This window comes from Camarhynchus parvulus, chromosome 25 (genome assembly GCF_901933205.1).
Source record: "Camarhynchus parvulus chromosome 25, STF_HiC, whole genome shotgun sequence".
In the NCBI taxonomy this organism is placed as follows: domain Eukaryota; kingdom Metazoa; phylum Chordata; class Aves; order Passeriformes; family Thraupidae; genus Camarhynchus; species Camarhynchus parvulus.
In genome coordinates, this window is record NC_044595.1 from 2,055,616 (window position 1) to 2,071,573 (window position 15,958).

The 15,958-nt window shown below is 42.7% G+C and overlaps 1 protein-coding gene across 1 annotated transcript in view; it reads left to right on the forward strand.

Moving 5' to 3' along the window:
• Positions 1 to 15,958, forward strand: part of LOC115913297 (GON-4-like protein) — a 39,924-nt gene that overhangs the window by 19,917 nt on the left and 4,049 nt on the right. Inside the window, 11 exon segments of the mRNA XM_030965257.1 lie at positions 189 to 305; positions 1,595 to 1,948; positions 1,950 to 3,281; positions 4,952 to 5,198; positions 6,601 to 6,782; positions 8,387 to 8,584; positions 9,219 to 9,362; positions 10,771 to 10,914; positions 11,162 to 11,285; positions 12,035 to 12,168; positions 14,085 to 14,292. Of these exon segments, the coding sequence (XP_030821117.1) occupies positions 189 to 305; positions 1,595 to 1,948; positions 1,950 to 3,281; positions 4,952 to 5,198; positions 6,601 to 6,782; positions 8,387 to 8,584; positions 9,219 to 9,362; positions 10,771 to 10,914; positions 11,162 to 11,285; positions 12,035 to 12,168; positions 14,085 to 14,292 (3,184 nt within the window).

The window sequence follows — 15,958 nt, forward strand, 5'->3', positions numbered from 1 at the left end:
CCTGCACAGCTGCCTGAACCTCTGTGAGAGCAGCCAGCATGGCAGGGAGCTCCTGGTTACTGATTTTTAATGTTCCTGTGGGTAAAACCTTGTTAAAAAATTTGCTTTATGGGCATGAACACTTGCAGAGAGCCCAGTCCTTCGTCCCAGCAGTGTCACCTGTGTGGCTTTGTCTCCTGTCCCCACAGTACTACAAAAAGACCAAGCAGCTGCCTGTGCTGGTGAAATGCTGTGAGGAAATTCAGCCCCACGAGTGGAAAGCTCCTGTGGAGAGGGAAGAGCATCGCCTGCCCTTCTGGTTAAAGGTATTTTCTGGGGGGGAGTTGTTGTTTGGGTCATTTTTTGTGGGTTTTATTTGGTTTTGTTTTTTTTTTATTTTTTTTTTTTTTTTATTCTGTATTTTTTTCCTTTTTGGATTTTGTTTTTTCCTTTTTTTTTGTGGATTTTTCTCCTTGTGGATCTTTTCCTTTTGTGGATTTTTTTCCTATGTGGATTTTTTCCTTGTGGATATTCCCCTTGTGGATTTTCTCCTTATGGATTTTTTCCTTTTGTGGATTTTCTCCTTATGGATTTTTTTCCTTTTGTGGATTTTCTCCTTGTGGATTTTTTTCCTTGTGGATTTTTTTCCTTGTGGATTTTTTCCTTTTGTGGATTTTTTTCCTTTTGTGATTTTTTCCTTTGTGGATTTTTTCCTTTTGTGGATTTTTTCCTTGTGGATTTTTTTCCTTTTGTGGATTTTTTTCCTTTTGTGGATTTTTTCCTTTTGTGGATTTTTTTCCTTGTGGATTTTTTTCCTTTTGTTTCTTTTTTTTTTTCTTTGTGGATTTTTTTTTGGATTTTTTTGTGGATTTTTTCCTTGTGGATTTTTTCCTTGTGATCTTTTCCTTGTTTTTTTTTCCTATGTATTTTTTCCTTTGTTTTCCCTTGTGATTTTTTTTCCTTATGGATTTTTCCTTTTGTGGATTTTCTCCTTGTGATTTTTTTCCTTGTGGATTTTTTTCCTTGTGGATTTTTTCCTTGTGGATTTTTTTCCTTCTGGATTTTTTTTCCTTCTGGATTTTCTTCCTTCTGGATTTTCCTTTTGTGGATTTTTTCCTTTTGTGGATTTTTTCCTTCTGGATTTTTTTCCTTCTGGATTTTTTCCTTCTGGATTTTTCCCTTCTGGGTTTTTTCCTTCTGGATTTTTCCCTTGTCGATCTCCTTTTCACGTGGATTTTTCCTGGAGGCACAGAGACCATTCCTATGAGTCAGGCAGTCAGGGATGACTGTGCCCAAGGGAGCAACTGCACTCAAATGCCATAAAATCCATTTCTCTTGATCACCCCCTGTTGCACAGGGAGGTTTCCTTCCCACAAAATCTTGTGTTTACCAAAGCAACCTTTATAAAGCCAAAAAGCTTTGTTTTTTCCTCAGGATCTTAGATTCTCCTAAAGGCTTTGCAGTGCAACTCATGAATTAAAAGTACTGTTAAGTAACATGCAGTAGCATAAAGGAAATAAAACAGAGGAAGCTCTGTTGCCTTCTGTACTCTGAAGGCGGAAATACAGAAATAACCCATAACTAATAAATTCCAATAAATTTTTATTCCCTTCAGGCAAGCTTGCCCTCCATCCAGGGAGAACTGAAGCAGCTGGCAGAAGATGCCAAGGAGACCCCAGTTTCACCTGCTGGAGAATCTGCCCTTCTGGGGACAGAGAGGGAACGTGCAGGCAGGGAGTGTGATGAAAAATACCCTCTGCTGATGCCCAAGGGGCTCGTGCTCACCCTGAAACCTTTGGGCAACCGCTTCTCCAGGAGGCCCTGGAGGAGGCAGAGATCTTCAGCTCTGAAATCTGTGCTGATCCGCCCCAGCCCCTGCCTGCAGCCCAGCTCCAACCCCCTCAGCGCGCAGAAGAATCAGAAATCGGCTCAGTCAGAGGCTGCTCCCATCCGGGTCCGGGGCCGCGTCCCCCCGGCCCATCCAGCCAGCACCACCACCCCTGAAGGTCCCTGCAGTGCTGGGAGCTGGGGATGCCTTGGAATTCCAGAATGTTCTTTCCACTGGCCAGCCAAACTCCAGGCAAGCCTTCCCAGCTGCTGTAGGCCCAGCTCTGGTGGCCTCAGGGCCGGGGACTTTGCAGCCCAAGGTGATGCTGCCGGCCCTGGCCGGGATGAGGACGCGCAAACCGGGCGTGAGGAAGGGCTACCAGAGGAAAAAAGGGACAAGATCTGCGCCAGTGATCAAAGCTTCCCCTGTGATCCAGCCCTCCCCTGTCATCCTGACTGTGCCTGCCACCACAGTGAAGGTGCTGAACATCGGCAACGGCTGCAACGTGATCCAGCCCCTGAGCACGGCCGTGGGCCGGGGCGCTCAGGCCATTCCTGTCACAACCCTGCTGGTGAATCCCTCCACCTTCCCATGCCCCTTAAACCAGCCTCTGGTCACCTCCTCCATCCCGTCGCTGATCGTGTCTCCCAGCCCTGTCGGGCTGTCTGCTCCTGCTGGGGGTGAAGGCGAGGAGAAGCTGACCCTGCTCCCTGCTCCAGGAGCTTTTCCTGCCGTGGAGCCCAAGGTGGAGCCCCCAGAGCTCTTTGTGCCCTGCTCCACTTTGTCCCCGAAGAAGGAGTGTGGCACAAACCCTGCCCATGGGGACGCTCAGGACAAGGGCAGCAAGGGTGACTGCTGCAGCTGGGCAGTGGGAGAAGGAGATGGGAACACATCAGAGCCTTTGCCCAGGGTGGAGCTTCTGCCTCACTTAGAAAATCCTGATGCATCGGTGGAAATCAAGTCTGAAGATTTAAGTGATGCTCCCAAAGAAGCCAACGTGGCACAGAAAAGAGATCTTTTATGTGCTGAAAGGAAGGAGGAGTTCCTGCTGGGCCTTGGCCAGGAGCTGAACATGGAGGCTGCATGTTCCTGTGGGGACGAGCCCAGGAAGGAGCACGGTCCCTGCGAGGAGAAGGGAGAGGAGGAACGCCAGGCTCTGCCCTCCCCGCCCCAGGGGGAGCAGCACGGGGAGGCTGCGGGGGCTGCAGGGCCACCGGGCACCAGTGACTCCCCAAAGAACCCCCCTTGCCCCGCTGAGAGGGAGGCAGAGTTCAGCAGCCCCCCGGGAAGGCCGGAGGACTCCTCCAGCATCGATGGGCAGTCCGTGGGGACGCCGGCCGGCCCCGAGGCCGCAGGGGACAGGGAGGGGCAGGAAGAAGAGGAAGAAGATGATTTTGATGATTTTACTCAAGATGAGGATGAGGAAATGTCATCGGCCTCGGAAGAGTCCATCCTGTCGGTGCCTGAACTGCAGGTAAAGATAAAACTTGAAAAGATAAAACTTGAAAAGATAAAACTTGAAAAGATAAAACTTGAAAAGCCTTAAAAAGGGGCAACTGTGGGTGTCCTAAAACACCTTGGGGAGTCAGAGATCCCACTGGGAACCTCACTGGGAATCCCTTTGGAAATCCCACTGAGGATCCCACTGGGAATGCCACTGGGATCCCACTGGAAATCCCACTGGGGGTTTGGAAATCCCACTGAGGATCCTATTGGAGATCCTACTGGAAATCCCATTGAGAATCCCACTGGGAATGCCACTGGGGGTTTGGAAATCCCACTGGAGATCCTACTGGAAATCCCACTGAGGATCCTATTGGAAATCCCACTGAGGATCCTATTGGAAATCCCACTGGGGAACCTATTGGAGATCCTACTGGAAATCCCATTGAGTATCCCACTGGAGATCCCACTGGGGGTTTGGAAATCCTACTGGAGATCATACTGGAAATCCCATTGAGGATCCCACTGGGGATCCCGCTGGAAATACCACTGGGGGTTTGGAAATCCCACTGGTGATCCTATTGGAGATCCTACTGGAAATCCCACTGAGAATCCCACTGGGAACCTCACTGAAATCCCAATGGAAATCCTCCTGGGAATCCCACTGGGGATCAGGAAATCCCACTGAGGACCCCACTGGAGATCCCACTAAGAATTCCACTGGGAATCCCACATGAGAACCCCACTGAAATCCCAATGGAAATCCTCCTGGGAATCCCACTGGGGATCAGGAAATCCCACTGGGGATCTGGGAATCCCATTGGGGACCCCTCTGGGAACCCCACTGGAAATCCCACTGAAATCCCAGTGGAAATCCCAGTGGAAATCCCAGTGGAAATCCCAGTGAAATCCCACTGAAATCCCACTGGAAATCCCACTGAAATCCCAGTGGAAATCCCACTGAAATCCCAGTGGAAATCCCAGTGGAAATCCCAGTGGAAATCCCACTGAAATCCCAGTGGAAATCCCACTGAAATCCCAGTGGAAATCCCACTGGAAATCCCACTGAAATCCCACTGGAAATCCCACTGAAATCCCAGTGGAAATCCCACTGGAAATCCCAGTGGAAATCCCACTGGAAATCCCAGTGGAAATCCCAGTGGAAATCCCAGTGGAAATCCCACTGAAATCCCACTGAAATCCCACTGAAATCCCACTGGGAACTTGGGCTGATAACTCTCTAAGAGCCTGGCATTGTGCTGATCACAGAGAAATTAAAACCCAGATTTTCCTGGGCACATTTTAAACCCAGACTAAGGGAATGTATTGCAAATGTGCAGATTTAAACTCTGCTGAGCTGCAGGGATTCCTCCATTAGGCTGCTCTCTAAAAAGTACTCAAAATAAAAATGACTTTTCAGGGCACAATTCCAGCAAGCCTTGAAAATCTAAGATGATAATTAAGTAATCATTAATGAATCCCTTCTAAATTAAAGCCTCATTTGCTGAATGGCAGGTGCTGAAATTGAATTTTACAATTTTAGGCAGCTCTGGAGGGGTTTAAATTCTGTCCCTTAGCAGAATCCTTCAGCTGGGCAGGTGCTGATGTGTGAAATTGGCTGTGAGGAAGCCGCTGAAGGATATTAAACCAAATAAAATAAAATAATGGGATTTTTTTTTTATTATTATTATTATTTCTAAGGAAACAATGGAAAAACTGACCTGGCTGGCAACAGAGAGACGTTTAAGCCAAGAGGGAGATTCTGAAGAAGAGAATTCCCAGGAGGAGAACTCTGAGCCCGAGGAAGAGGAGGAGGAGGAAGGGGAAGGAATAGAGAGCTTGCAGAAAGACGATGAAACATGTGGGGACGCATCAGAGGAGCCTAAATCTGCTTTCACCATGGCCAAGGCAGCTTCCCCACAGGTGGAGGCCCACAGGATGCCAGCAGGTGAGTGCTGGGGGGTTTGGGGACAGCAGGGGAAGTTTTTTGGGGTTTTCTGGACAGCAGGTGAGTTCTTTGGGGTTTTTTGGACAGCAGGTGAGTGCTTTGGGGTTTATGGACAGCAGGTGAGTGCTTTGGTGTCTTTTTGGATAGCAGGTGAGGGGTTTTGGCATTTTTGGACGGCAGGTGAGGGTTTTTTGGGGGTTTTTTGGATAGCAGGTGAGTTCTTTGGGGTTTTTGGATAGCAGGTGAGTTCTTTGGGGTTTTTTGGATAGCAGGTGAGTTCTTTGGGTTTTTTTGGACAGCAGGTGAGTTCTTTGGGGTTTTTGGACAGCAGGTGAGTGCTTTGGTGTCTTTTTGGACACCAGGTGAGTGCTTTGGCGTTTTTGGACGGCAGGTGAGGGGGTTTTTGGGTTTTTTTGGACGCCAGGTGAGTGCTGTGGGGTTTTATGGACAGCAGGTGAGTTCTTTGTGGTTTATGGACAGCAGGTGAGGTTTTTTTGGGTGTTTTTTGGACAGCAGGTGAGTGCTGTGGGGTTTTTTGGACAGCAGGTGAGTTCTTTGGGGTTTTGTGGACAGCAGGTGAGTTCTTTGGGGTTTTGTGGACAGCAGGTGAGTTCTTTGGGGTTTTTTGGGACCCAGGTCAGGGGGAAGTAGAGCTGCTCTCTGCAGGGAAAAGAAACCACTGGGGATCCTGTGTGGGTTTAACTCCCTGGATGTGTCTGAGCCCAGGGACGTTTTCCAGCTGGAAATACAATTTTAGGACCCACTCACAGCTCTCTTGAACGTTTGCAGACAGATTTATGGTTTGTGCTAACTAATACCTGATCATTTTAGAAGAACAATAGTAAACAGTCAAATCTTTGCTAATTTGAGTTTTGTCTGACAAGATCACGTTGGAGAAAAGGAAATGAAACCAAGCCCAAGTGCCAAATGAAGTTGAGCAGTGAATTTTGAGGAGGGGACCTCAGCCCATTAAATCAACAAATTCCTAAACCTAAAATCACAAAAATCTGGATATAACACCTCTTAATTCCCTATTTAATTCCCTGTTGTGTGACACCAGGTGTTTATCTATGATTTTAACTATTATGTGAATAATTATCTAAAACCTGCAGCACAGCTCTGGGCTTGTGCTGTGTCTCTGTTCCCCTTTGCGCTTGTTCTGCCCTGGTGTGCAGGATTTGTTTTTAGTTCCAGAAAAACCTGTGCCTGTATCCAGAGATTTTTTCTCCCCCAGTCAGATGCTGTAGAAACAACGAACAAAACCAGAATTTTGTCCAGCTTGACTCGTGGGAAGCGCATCCCCCCTCCGCTTCCGGGGAGCGCAGACAACGCGCGTTTTGCGTAAATTTTACGATTTCTGTCACCTCCGCCACCACCAAAGTGACGTCCTGCTGTTCCACAGGAGAGAACCTGAAAGCCCCTGGGAGGAGCAGGAGCTCGCACAGGACCAGGAACAAGAGGGGCAGGGCTCGTGGCAGCAAGGACACCTCCAAGCTGCTCCTGCTCTACGACGAGGACATCCTGGAGAGGGATCCCCTGAGGGAGCAGAAGGACCTGGCCTTTGCCCAGGCCTACCTGACCAGGGTAAGGCAGCCCAGGAGCATCCCAAATTTGGGGTTTTCTGCCACAAAACATCAGAAATTTGGGGGTTTCTGGCACAAAACATCAGAGATTTGGGGGTTTCTGGCACTGAACATCAGAAATTTGGGGTTTTCTGGCACTGAACATCAGAAATTTGGGGTTTTCTGGCACTGAACATCAGAAATTTGGGGTTTGCTGGCACAGAACATCAGAAATTTGAGGGTTTCTGGCAGTAAGCATCAGAAATTTTGGGGTTTCTGCCACAGAACATCAGAAATTTGGGGTTTTCTGCCACAGAACATCAGAAATTTGGGGGTTTCTGGCACTGAACATCAGAAATTTGGGGTTTTATGCCACAAAACATCAGAGATTTGGGGTTTTCTGGCACTGAACATCAGAAATTTGGGGTTTGATGGCACAGAACATCAGAAATTTGAGGGTTTCTGCAACAGAACATCAGAAATTTGGGGGTTTCTGGCACTGAAGATCAGAGATTTGGGGTTTTCTGGCACTGAAGATCAGATATTTGGGGTTTTCTGGCACAGAACAGCAGAAATTTGGGGTTTTCTGGCACTGAACATCAGAAATTTGGGGTTTTCTGGCACTGAAGTTCAGAGATTTGGGGGTTTCTGCAACAGAACAGCAGAAATTTGGGGGTTTCTGGCACTGAGCATCAGAGATTTTGGGTTTTCTGCCACAAAACATCAGAAATTTGGGGTTTTCTGGCACAGAACATCAGAAATTTGGGGTTTTCTGGCACTGAAGTTCAGAAATTTGGGGTTTTCTGCCACACAACTGCTGGGTTTGCCTGGGGTGGAGTTATTTATTCCTACTTCCATGTGGTGCTTCACTTCCCAAAGTGTTTCTTTCTCGAGCTGAAGAGGAGGAGAGCAGCTCCTCCTCTTCCTCAGGCTCAGAGTTCTCTTCCTGGGAATTCTCTTCTTGGTTTAAACTTGGCTCTCTGTTGCAAGCCAAGTCAGTTTTTCCATTGTCTCCTTCGAAATAACAAAAAAATCCCATTGTTTTATTTTATTATTTGGTTTAATATCCTTCAGCAGCTTCCTCACAGCCAATTTCACTGATCAGCACCTGCCCAGCTGAAGGATTTTGCAAAGGAACAGAATTTAAACCACTCCAGAGCTGCCTAAAATTGTGAAATTAAATTTCAGCAGATTCCTGCTGATTTCCTGCTGTTGCTCTTCCTCCTCCTTCCCCTGTCCTAAGAGGGGGAGCTGGAAGTGAAGGACTCAGGGGCTGGGGGTGCTCAGTGCCCAGCAGCAGCAGAACTTTCTGAATTTCTGCACTGGCCATGAGCAGCTTTTGGTCCATCTTTAGGAAACCACTCGGTTGCTTCAACAAAATTGCAAATGCTGTGTGAATTCTGAGTGGAGGAGATCAAAGATTAATGGATTGAAAGAATTTAGGGGAGAAATTCCTCCCTGGGAGGGCGGTGAGACCCTGGCACAGGCTGGACAGAGCTTGGGGGAACCTGGGATGGTGCAAAGTGCCCACAGCAAGGCCTTGGAACGAGCTGGTTTTTCAGATCCCTTCCAACACAAAATGCTCTGTGATGAGCTCGTTTCTCCCCCCGGGTGTCACCCCTGCAGGTCCGTGAGACCCTGCAGCACATCCCAGGAAAATACGAAGATTTCCTGCGCGTCATCTACGAGTTCGAGATCAGCGCGGACAAACGGACAGCCGTGGATCTCTACTCCACCCTGCAGAAGCTGCTGCACGACTGGCCACAGCTGCTCACTGATTTTGCTGCTTTTCTTCTACCAGAGCAAGCTTTGGAGTGTGGGCTGGTAGGTGGAGTGAGAGGAGGAGGTCAGGTTTTAAGTGACGTAAAAGTTTGTGGGAGTAAAAGGGTGAAAAGAGCAAAGAGCTGGTGGCTATTCAAATATTTGCCTTGTTTGCCTCGCTACTTTTATTAATCAGAATTGGCAAGTTTGGTGTTCTTTGTGAATCTCCTGCGGATCAGCCTTTCCCGCTTGACTGCAGATAAAGCACAAGCAGTGATTCCCCTGGCTCTAAATCTGCCTTCCACTTTGCAGGAAGAGGATGGGGTTTGTAGGATAGAGGTTTCACCTCTTCCATTCTTCCTGAATTTCCCTGTCTTATGTGCAAAGCCAAACCTTATAGCTCAGTGACAGTGAGAGGCTGTAAACCACCAGAAAGAAAATATTTTTGCACAATTATCTTTAGGCTGTGGTTCTGCAGACAAACCAAAAAAGGTTTATAAACACCCTGACTATTAGAGCAACTAGGGATGCATCACCTTAACAATATTGTTGATTATTCAAAGTGGTGCCTTTTGTGAAAGGCATCAACACAATGGAAAACAAAACCCAGGACAGGAATTTTATTTGTTTAAGTCAATTCCAGATGCTTGGGAATATGTGCTTGAACACAAGGGTGAATCTTTTTTCTCTTGGCCAGTTTGAGGAGCAGCAAGCCTTTGAAAAGAGCAGGAAGTTCCTCAGGCAGCTGGAGATCTGCTTTGCTGAAAATCCTGCCCACCACCAAAAGATCATCAAAGTGCTGCAGAGCTGTGCAGACTGTGTGCCCCAGGAGATTGCAGAGGTGAGCAGGGAGCCCTTCTGTCCCAGCCAGCCCCGTTCCCTGTCCTCCTGGAGACCATGGAGTTGGCCCAGCACGTTCTCCCTTTTGGGATCGAATTCATGGATTGATTGATCACAAAATGATTTGGGTTGGGAAGGAGCTCAGAGCCCATCTCATTCCACCCCCAGGGACACTTCCCATCAATTGGTTTCTCCAGTTGCCATCCAACCTGGCCTTGGATTCAGGGGGAATTGGAGAGAAAACACACAGTCTGTGTTTCCTCTCTCCCAAAGCCTCTCTGAGGCTTTGTGTCATCTGCAGAGTCTGCCTGGGCTTGCAGCTCAAATTCATGGATGCATGGATTGATTGATTGATTGATTGATTGATTGATTGATTGATTGATTGATTGATTGATAACAAAATTATTTGGGTTGGGAAGGAGCTTAGAGCCCATCTCATTCCACCCCCAGGGACACTTCCCATCAATTGGTTTCTCCAATTCTCTGTGTCATCCACAGAGTCTGCCTGGGCTTACAGCTCAAATTCATTGATTGATTGATTGATTGATTGATTGATCACAAAATGATTTGGGTTGGGAAGGAGCTCAGAGCCCATCTCATTCCACCCCCAGGGACACTTCCCACCAGTTGGTTTCTCCAGTTCCCATCCAACCTGGCCTTGGATTCAGGGGGAATTGGAGAGAAAACACACAGTCTGTGCTTCCTCTCTCCCAAAGCCTCTCTGAGGCTTTGTGTCATCTGCAGAGTCTGCCTGGGCCTACAGATTTTGGGTTTACAGCTCAAATTAATGGATTGATTGATCACAAAATCATTTGGGTTGAGAAGGAGCTCAGAGCCCATCTCATTCCACCCCCAGGGACACTTCCCATCAATTGGTTTCTCCAATTCTTTGTGTCATCCACAGAGTCTGCTTGGGCTTGCAGCTCAAATTCATGGATTGTTTGTTTGTTTGATTGATTGATTGATTGATTGATTGATCACAAAATGATTTGGGTTGGGAAGGAGCTTAGAGCCCATCTCATTCCACCCCCAGGGACACTTCCCACCAGTTGGTTTCTCCAATTCCCATCCATCCTGGCCTTGGATTCAGGGGGAATTGGAGAGAAAACACACAGTCTGTGTTTCCTCTCTCCCTCCTCCACCTTGCAGAGTCTGCCAGGAATTCTGCAGGGATATTTCCAGGCTAATTTGACTTAATTTCCAGGCTAATTTGACTTAATTTCCAGACTAATTTGACTTAATTTCCAGGCTAATTTGATAGCTGGGTGGGGGATGATCTCAGAACACCCCAGGAGTTTGTTCCCTCCCCACCTTCCCCATTGGATCTGTAACAAGCTCTGCTGCTCCCCTGGCTCTCAGAAGGACAAGGAGATGAGGTGGGATGATTTTTCTGCATTTTTCCCTTCCAGCTGAAGACCCAAATGTGGCAGCTCTTGAAGGGCCATGACCACCTGCAGGATGAGTTCTCAGTTTTCTTTGATCACCTTCGACCCTCTGCCAGCCGCATGGGAGACTTTGAGGAGATCAACTGGACGGAAGAGAAGGAATATGAGGTGCTCCCAACCTTCTCCCCAAAACCCAAAAATGATAAAAGCAGAGATAAGAATCATATTTGAGCTGGGAGAAGTCAATTAGAGGGTGCAGTTCTATAAGCAGAAGGGTGGGAGAGCTGCTGGTGGGCTGAAGCAAACCCTTTGAATTTTTGAAAAGCTAAAAAAAAAAAAATTTTTGTTTTCTGAGGGGGGAAAAACAAAATTTGGGTCAGCTGAGAGCAGCTGTTGTGTGTTTGTTCTGCTGCAGTTTGATGGGTTTGAGGAGGTGTCTCTGCCAGATGTAGAAGAGGAGGATGAACCACCCAAAATTCATGGAGCCACCAGGAACAAGAAGAGGAAGGAGATTGGAAGGGGGGGCCAACACCAGCACATGAAATTGGGAAATTGGGGCTGGGGTATTTCGGTATTTTCACCTCTGAGCAAATGAACATGAAATGGGAAATTGGGATTAAATTGGGCCTGGGGTATTTCCCTGGTATTTCTCACCTCTGAGCAAATTAAAAATTGGGATTAAATTTGGGTTAAATTGGGATTAAATTGGGCCGAAAAATTAAATTGGGATGTTTATTAAATTGGGGTTGAATTGGGTCTGGGGTATTTCCCTGGTATTTCTCACCTCTGAGCAAATTAAAAATTGGGATTAAATTTGGGATTAAGTTTGGATTAAATTGGGATTAAATTTGGCCTGGGGTATTTCCCTGGTATTTCTCACCTCTGAACAGATTAAATTGGGATTAAATTTGGATTAAATTGGGGCTGGGTCATCTCCCTGGTATTTCTCATCTGTGAGCAAATTAAATTGAGATTAAATTAGGATGAAATTGGGATTAAATTTGGCCTGGGGTATTTCCCTGGTATTTCTCATTTGAGCAATTAATTGATTAGGATGAATTGGGATAAATTGTATGTTAACCTCTGGGCAGATGGATGGGATGGGGCTGGATGGTGTTATTGGTGGTGTGGCACCAGCCTGGCAGAGGTGGGAGAAGGTGGATGGGGATGTTTCTGTTGAGCTTTGCTTGCCAGCAGCGCTTCAGTTCCCTGTGGCTGTTGCAGCGCCCATGTCCCCTGTCTGTCTGTCTGTCTGTCTGTCAGCTGGAGCGTCTGTCTGTCTGTTCGCAGGAGGTGGAGTGGGTGGAGGGGCTGAAGGAATGTTCCTGTTCCTGCTCCTGCCATGAAGGGAGCGGCGACCCAAAGCTCAAGAAGAGCAAGAGGAGGAGCTGCAGCCATTGTGATCGGGCTCAGGGAGGGCCTGCCCCCAAACCTGGGGTGAGAGACACCAAAAGTGAGCAAGGATCCATACAGGGGGGTGTGGGGTGGCCCAACCTGGGCGGCCCCCCAAATCGTAGGCCGGAGATAGGGAAGGATGCCCCAAATCCTGGGGTGAGGAGGGAACCATCCAAAAGGGTGATGGGGGGAGCCCCCATCCTGGGTGAAATCCATCCAAAAGTGAGCAAGGGAATCCATCCACAGGTGAGGGGGTGATGGGGATCCTGGAGCCCCCCAAATCCTGGGTGAGGAGGGGAATCCATCCAAAAGTGAGCAAGGGAATCCATCCACAGGTGAGGGGGTGATGGGGATCCTGGAGCCCCCCAAATCCTGGGTGAGGAGGGAAGGAGTCCTGCTGACCTCCCTCATATGTCCCCAAATCCTGGGGTGAGGAGGGGAATCCATCCAAAAGTGAGCAAGGGAATCCATCCAGAGGTGAGGGGAGTCCTGCTGAGCCTCCTGGTGATCTTGCAGCCCCCCAAATCCTGGGGTGAGGAAGGGAATCCATCCAAAGCTGAGGGGGCTCCTGCTGAGCCTCGTGTCCCCCAAATATTGGGGTGAGGAAGGGAATCCATCCCAAAGTGAGCAAGGGAATCCATCCAAAAGTGAAGGGGTCTGCGAGACTAGCCCCAAACCTGGGGGGAGGAAGCGAATCATCCAAAAGTCCTGGTGATGACGGCCCCCAAATCCTGGGGTGAGGAGGGGAATCCATCCAGAGGTGAGGGGAGTCTTGCTGAGCCTCCTGGTGATCTTGGTGCCTCCCAAATCCTGGGGGAGGAAGCGAATCCCAAATCCAGAGGCGAGGAAAGGAATCCCAAATCCAGAGGTGAGGAGGGGAATCCATCCTGCCCTTCTCCCATCTCTCTCCTCCTCACTTTCTGCTGCCCCTCCTTGCTCTGCTGAATGTCAATTTTGGTGTTCTGCTTGCTTAAGAAGAAGTTTATTGAGTGAAGGATGGTGGCATGGCCACTATGTGAAAAGATCCATTTCTGTTACTACTACTACTAATTACTATTATTATTATTATTATTATCATTGTCATCAATACTATTAACATTTTTATTGTTACTTAATTCTTATTAATTTATTCTTTATTATTATTGTTACAATTAATAATGTTATCGTTATTTTATTTTCATTAACTTAATTCTTATTAATTTATTATTTATTATTATTGTTACAATTATTGTTGTTATCGTTATTTTATTTTCATTAATTATTATTGTTATTATCAACACTATCATAATCATCATCTAATAAATTAATAAGATTAAAATAACAATAGCAATAATAGTGATGTATTAATAAAAATAACAATATTAATCACAATAAATTCATAAAAATAAAATAACAATGACAATAAGAATAATGGTATTAACACCAATGATAATGATGATATTAACAATAATAATAATTAATAAAAATGACGATGACAACAACAGTGGTATTAATAACACTAATAATTATATTGATCATAATAACAATAACAATAAATCAATAAAAATAAAGACAGTGATAAAATGGTATTAATACCAATCATAATTATAATAGTAACAAAAATAATAAATTAATAAGAATAAAGCAACAATAATAATATTAATAGTATTGATGACAATAATGATAATGATAATAATAATGATAATGATGATGAGATGATAATGATGATAATGATGATAATAATTATGATAATATGGTAATGATGATATTAATATAATAATAATAATAATAATAATAATAATAATAATAATAATAATAATAATAATAATAATAATAATAATAATAGTAATAGTAATAATATTCTAAAGCAAGCATAATGCCCAGGAATACCTGGGCAGCAAAGTCTGAGGTGTGTATGGGAAGGACAGACCAGTGGGTGATTGTGCCTCTGGGTTCCTTTGCAGGTGTGTGAAAGCAAATTTTACAAAAACAAAGATTCTCAGGAGCTTCCTGCCAGCCTTGCGCAGAGGGAGTCGAGTCCCCAGCCGGAAGGGAAGGAGCCTGGGATGTCCAAGGAGCCTGGAGAAGAAATGCTGGAGAGCAGAGACGAGGCAGAGGACGCCCAGGGCAGGACAAAGCCGGGCTCCAGGAGGGGCGAGTCTCTGTCCCCAGGTGTGTGCAGCTGCTGTCTTCTGCTGGGAGCTGTGCAATCAGATCAGGAGAGGTTCAAGCACTTCTCTTCATTTATTTAGTTTTATATATTCAATATATGATATATTAAGTGTATTTCTATTTTAAATATAATACAATACAATACAATACAATATAATATAATACAATAAATATAATACAATATAATATAATATAATATAATACAATATAATATAATATAATATAATATAATATAATATAATATAATATAATATAATATAATATAATATAATATAATATAATACAATATAATATAATACAATATAATATAATACAATACAATACAATATAATATAATACAATATAATATAATATAATACAATATACAATATAATATAATATAATACAATACAATAATATAACAAATTAAATATAATAAAAATATAAACAATATATATAAACAAAAAAAAAAAACAAAAAATAAAAACAAAATATAAATAACACATATAAAAACAAAAAAAATATAATACAATACAATACAATATAATATAATACAATATAATATAATAAATATAATACAATATAATATAATATAATATAATATAATATAATATAATATAATATAATATAATATAATATAATATAATATAATATAATATAATATAATATAATATAATATAATATAATATAATATAATATAATATAATATAATATAATACAATACAAACAAATATAAAATAACAACAATAAAAATATATAAATATAATATAATAATATAAAAATATAATATAATAAATATAATATAATATAATATAATATATATTTATAATAAATATAATATAATATAATACAATACAATATAATATAATACAATACAATATAATATAATACAATATAATATAATATAATATAATATAATATAATATAATATAATATAATATAATATAATATAATATAATATAATATAATATAATATAATATAATACAATATAATATAATACAATATAATATAATACAATATAATATAATACAATATAATATAATACAATATAATACAATATAATATAATACAATATGATATAATATAATATATAATAATATATCATAAATATATTATATAATATAATAAATATAATATAATATAATATAATATAATATAATATAATATAATATAATGTTATATAATATTATATAATATTATATAATATTATATAATATTATATAATATATAATATTATATTGTATTGTATTGCATTATATTATATTGTATTATATAATATATATTTAAAATAGATACTAGATATTATATATAATATATTTATTAATCTACATAATACATTTAAATATATATTTTCAATATTTAAGTATAATTATTGATATATATAACAATACATTTTGAATATAGATGATTTTATATATTTATATACTATATAGATAATTTATATTAAATATTAAATCTATAAAGATATTTAATATTTGATGTATATATAATATAATACATTTAAAATGCACATTTTAAATATATTTTTATATTAATATATTTAAAATGCACATTTATTGAATATAATGAGAACTCCTAATCATTTTCTTTTCACTTTTTTGTTCCTCCACTCTGGATGCTTTACATTTAAAAAAAGCCTTCCCTGCCTAGAGAATATTCTGCCCTTTTCTCAATGATTGCTCCATT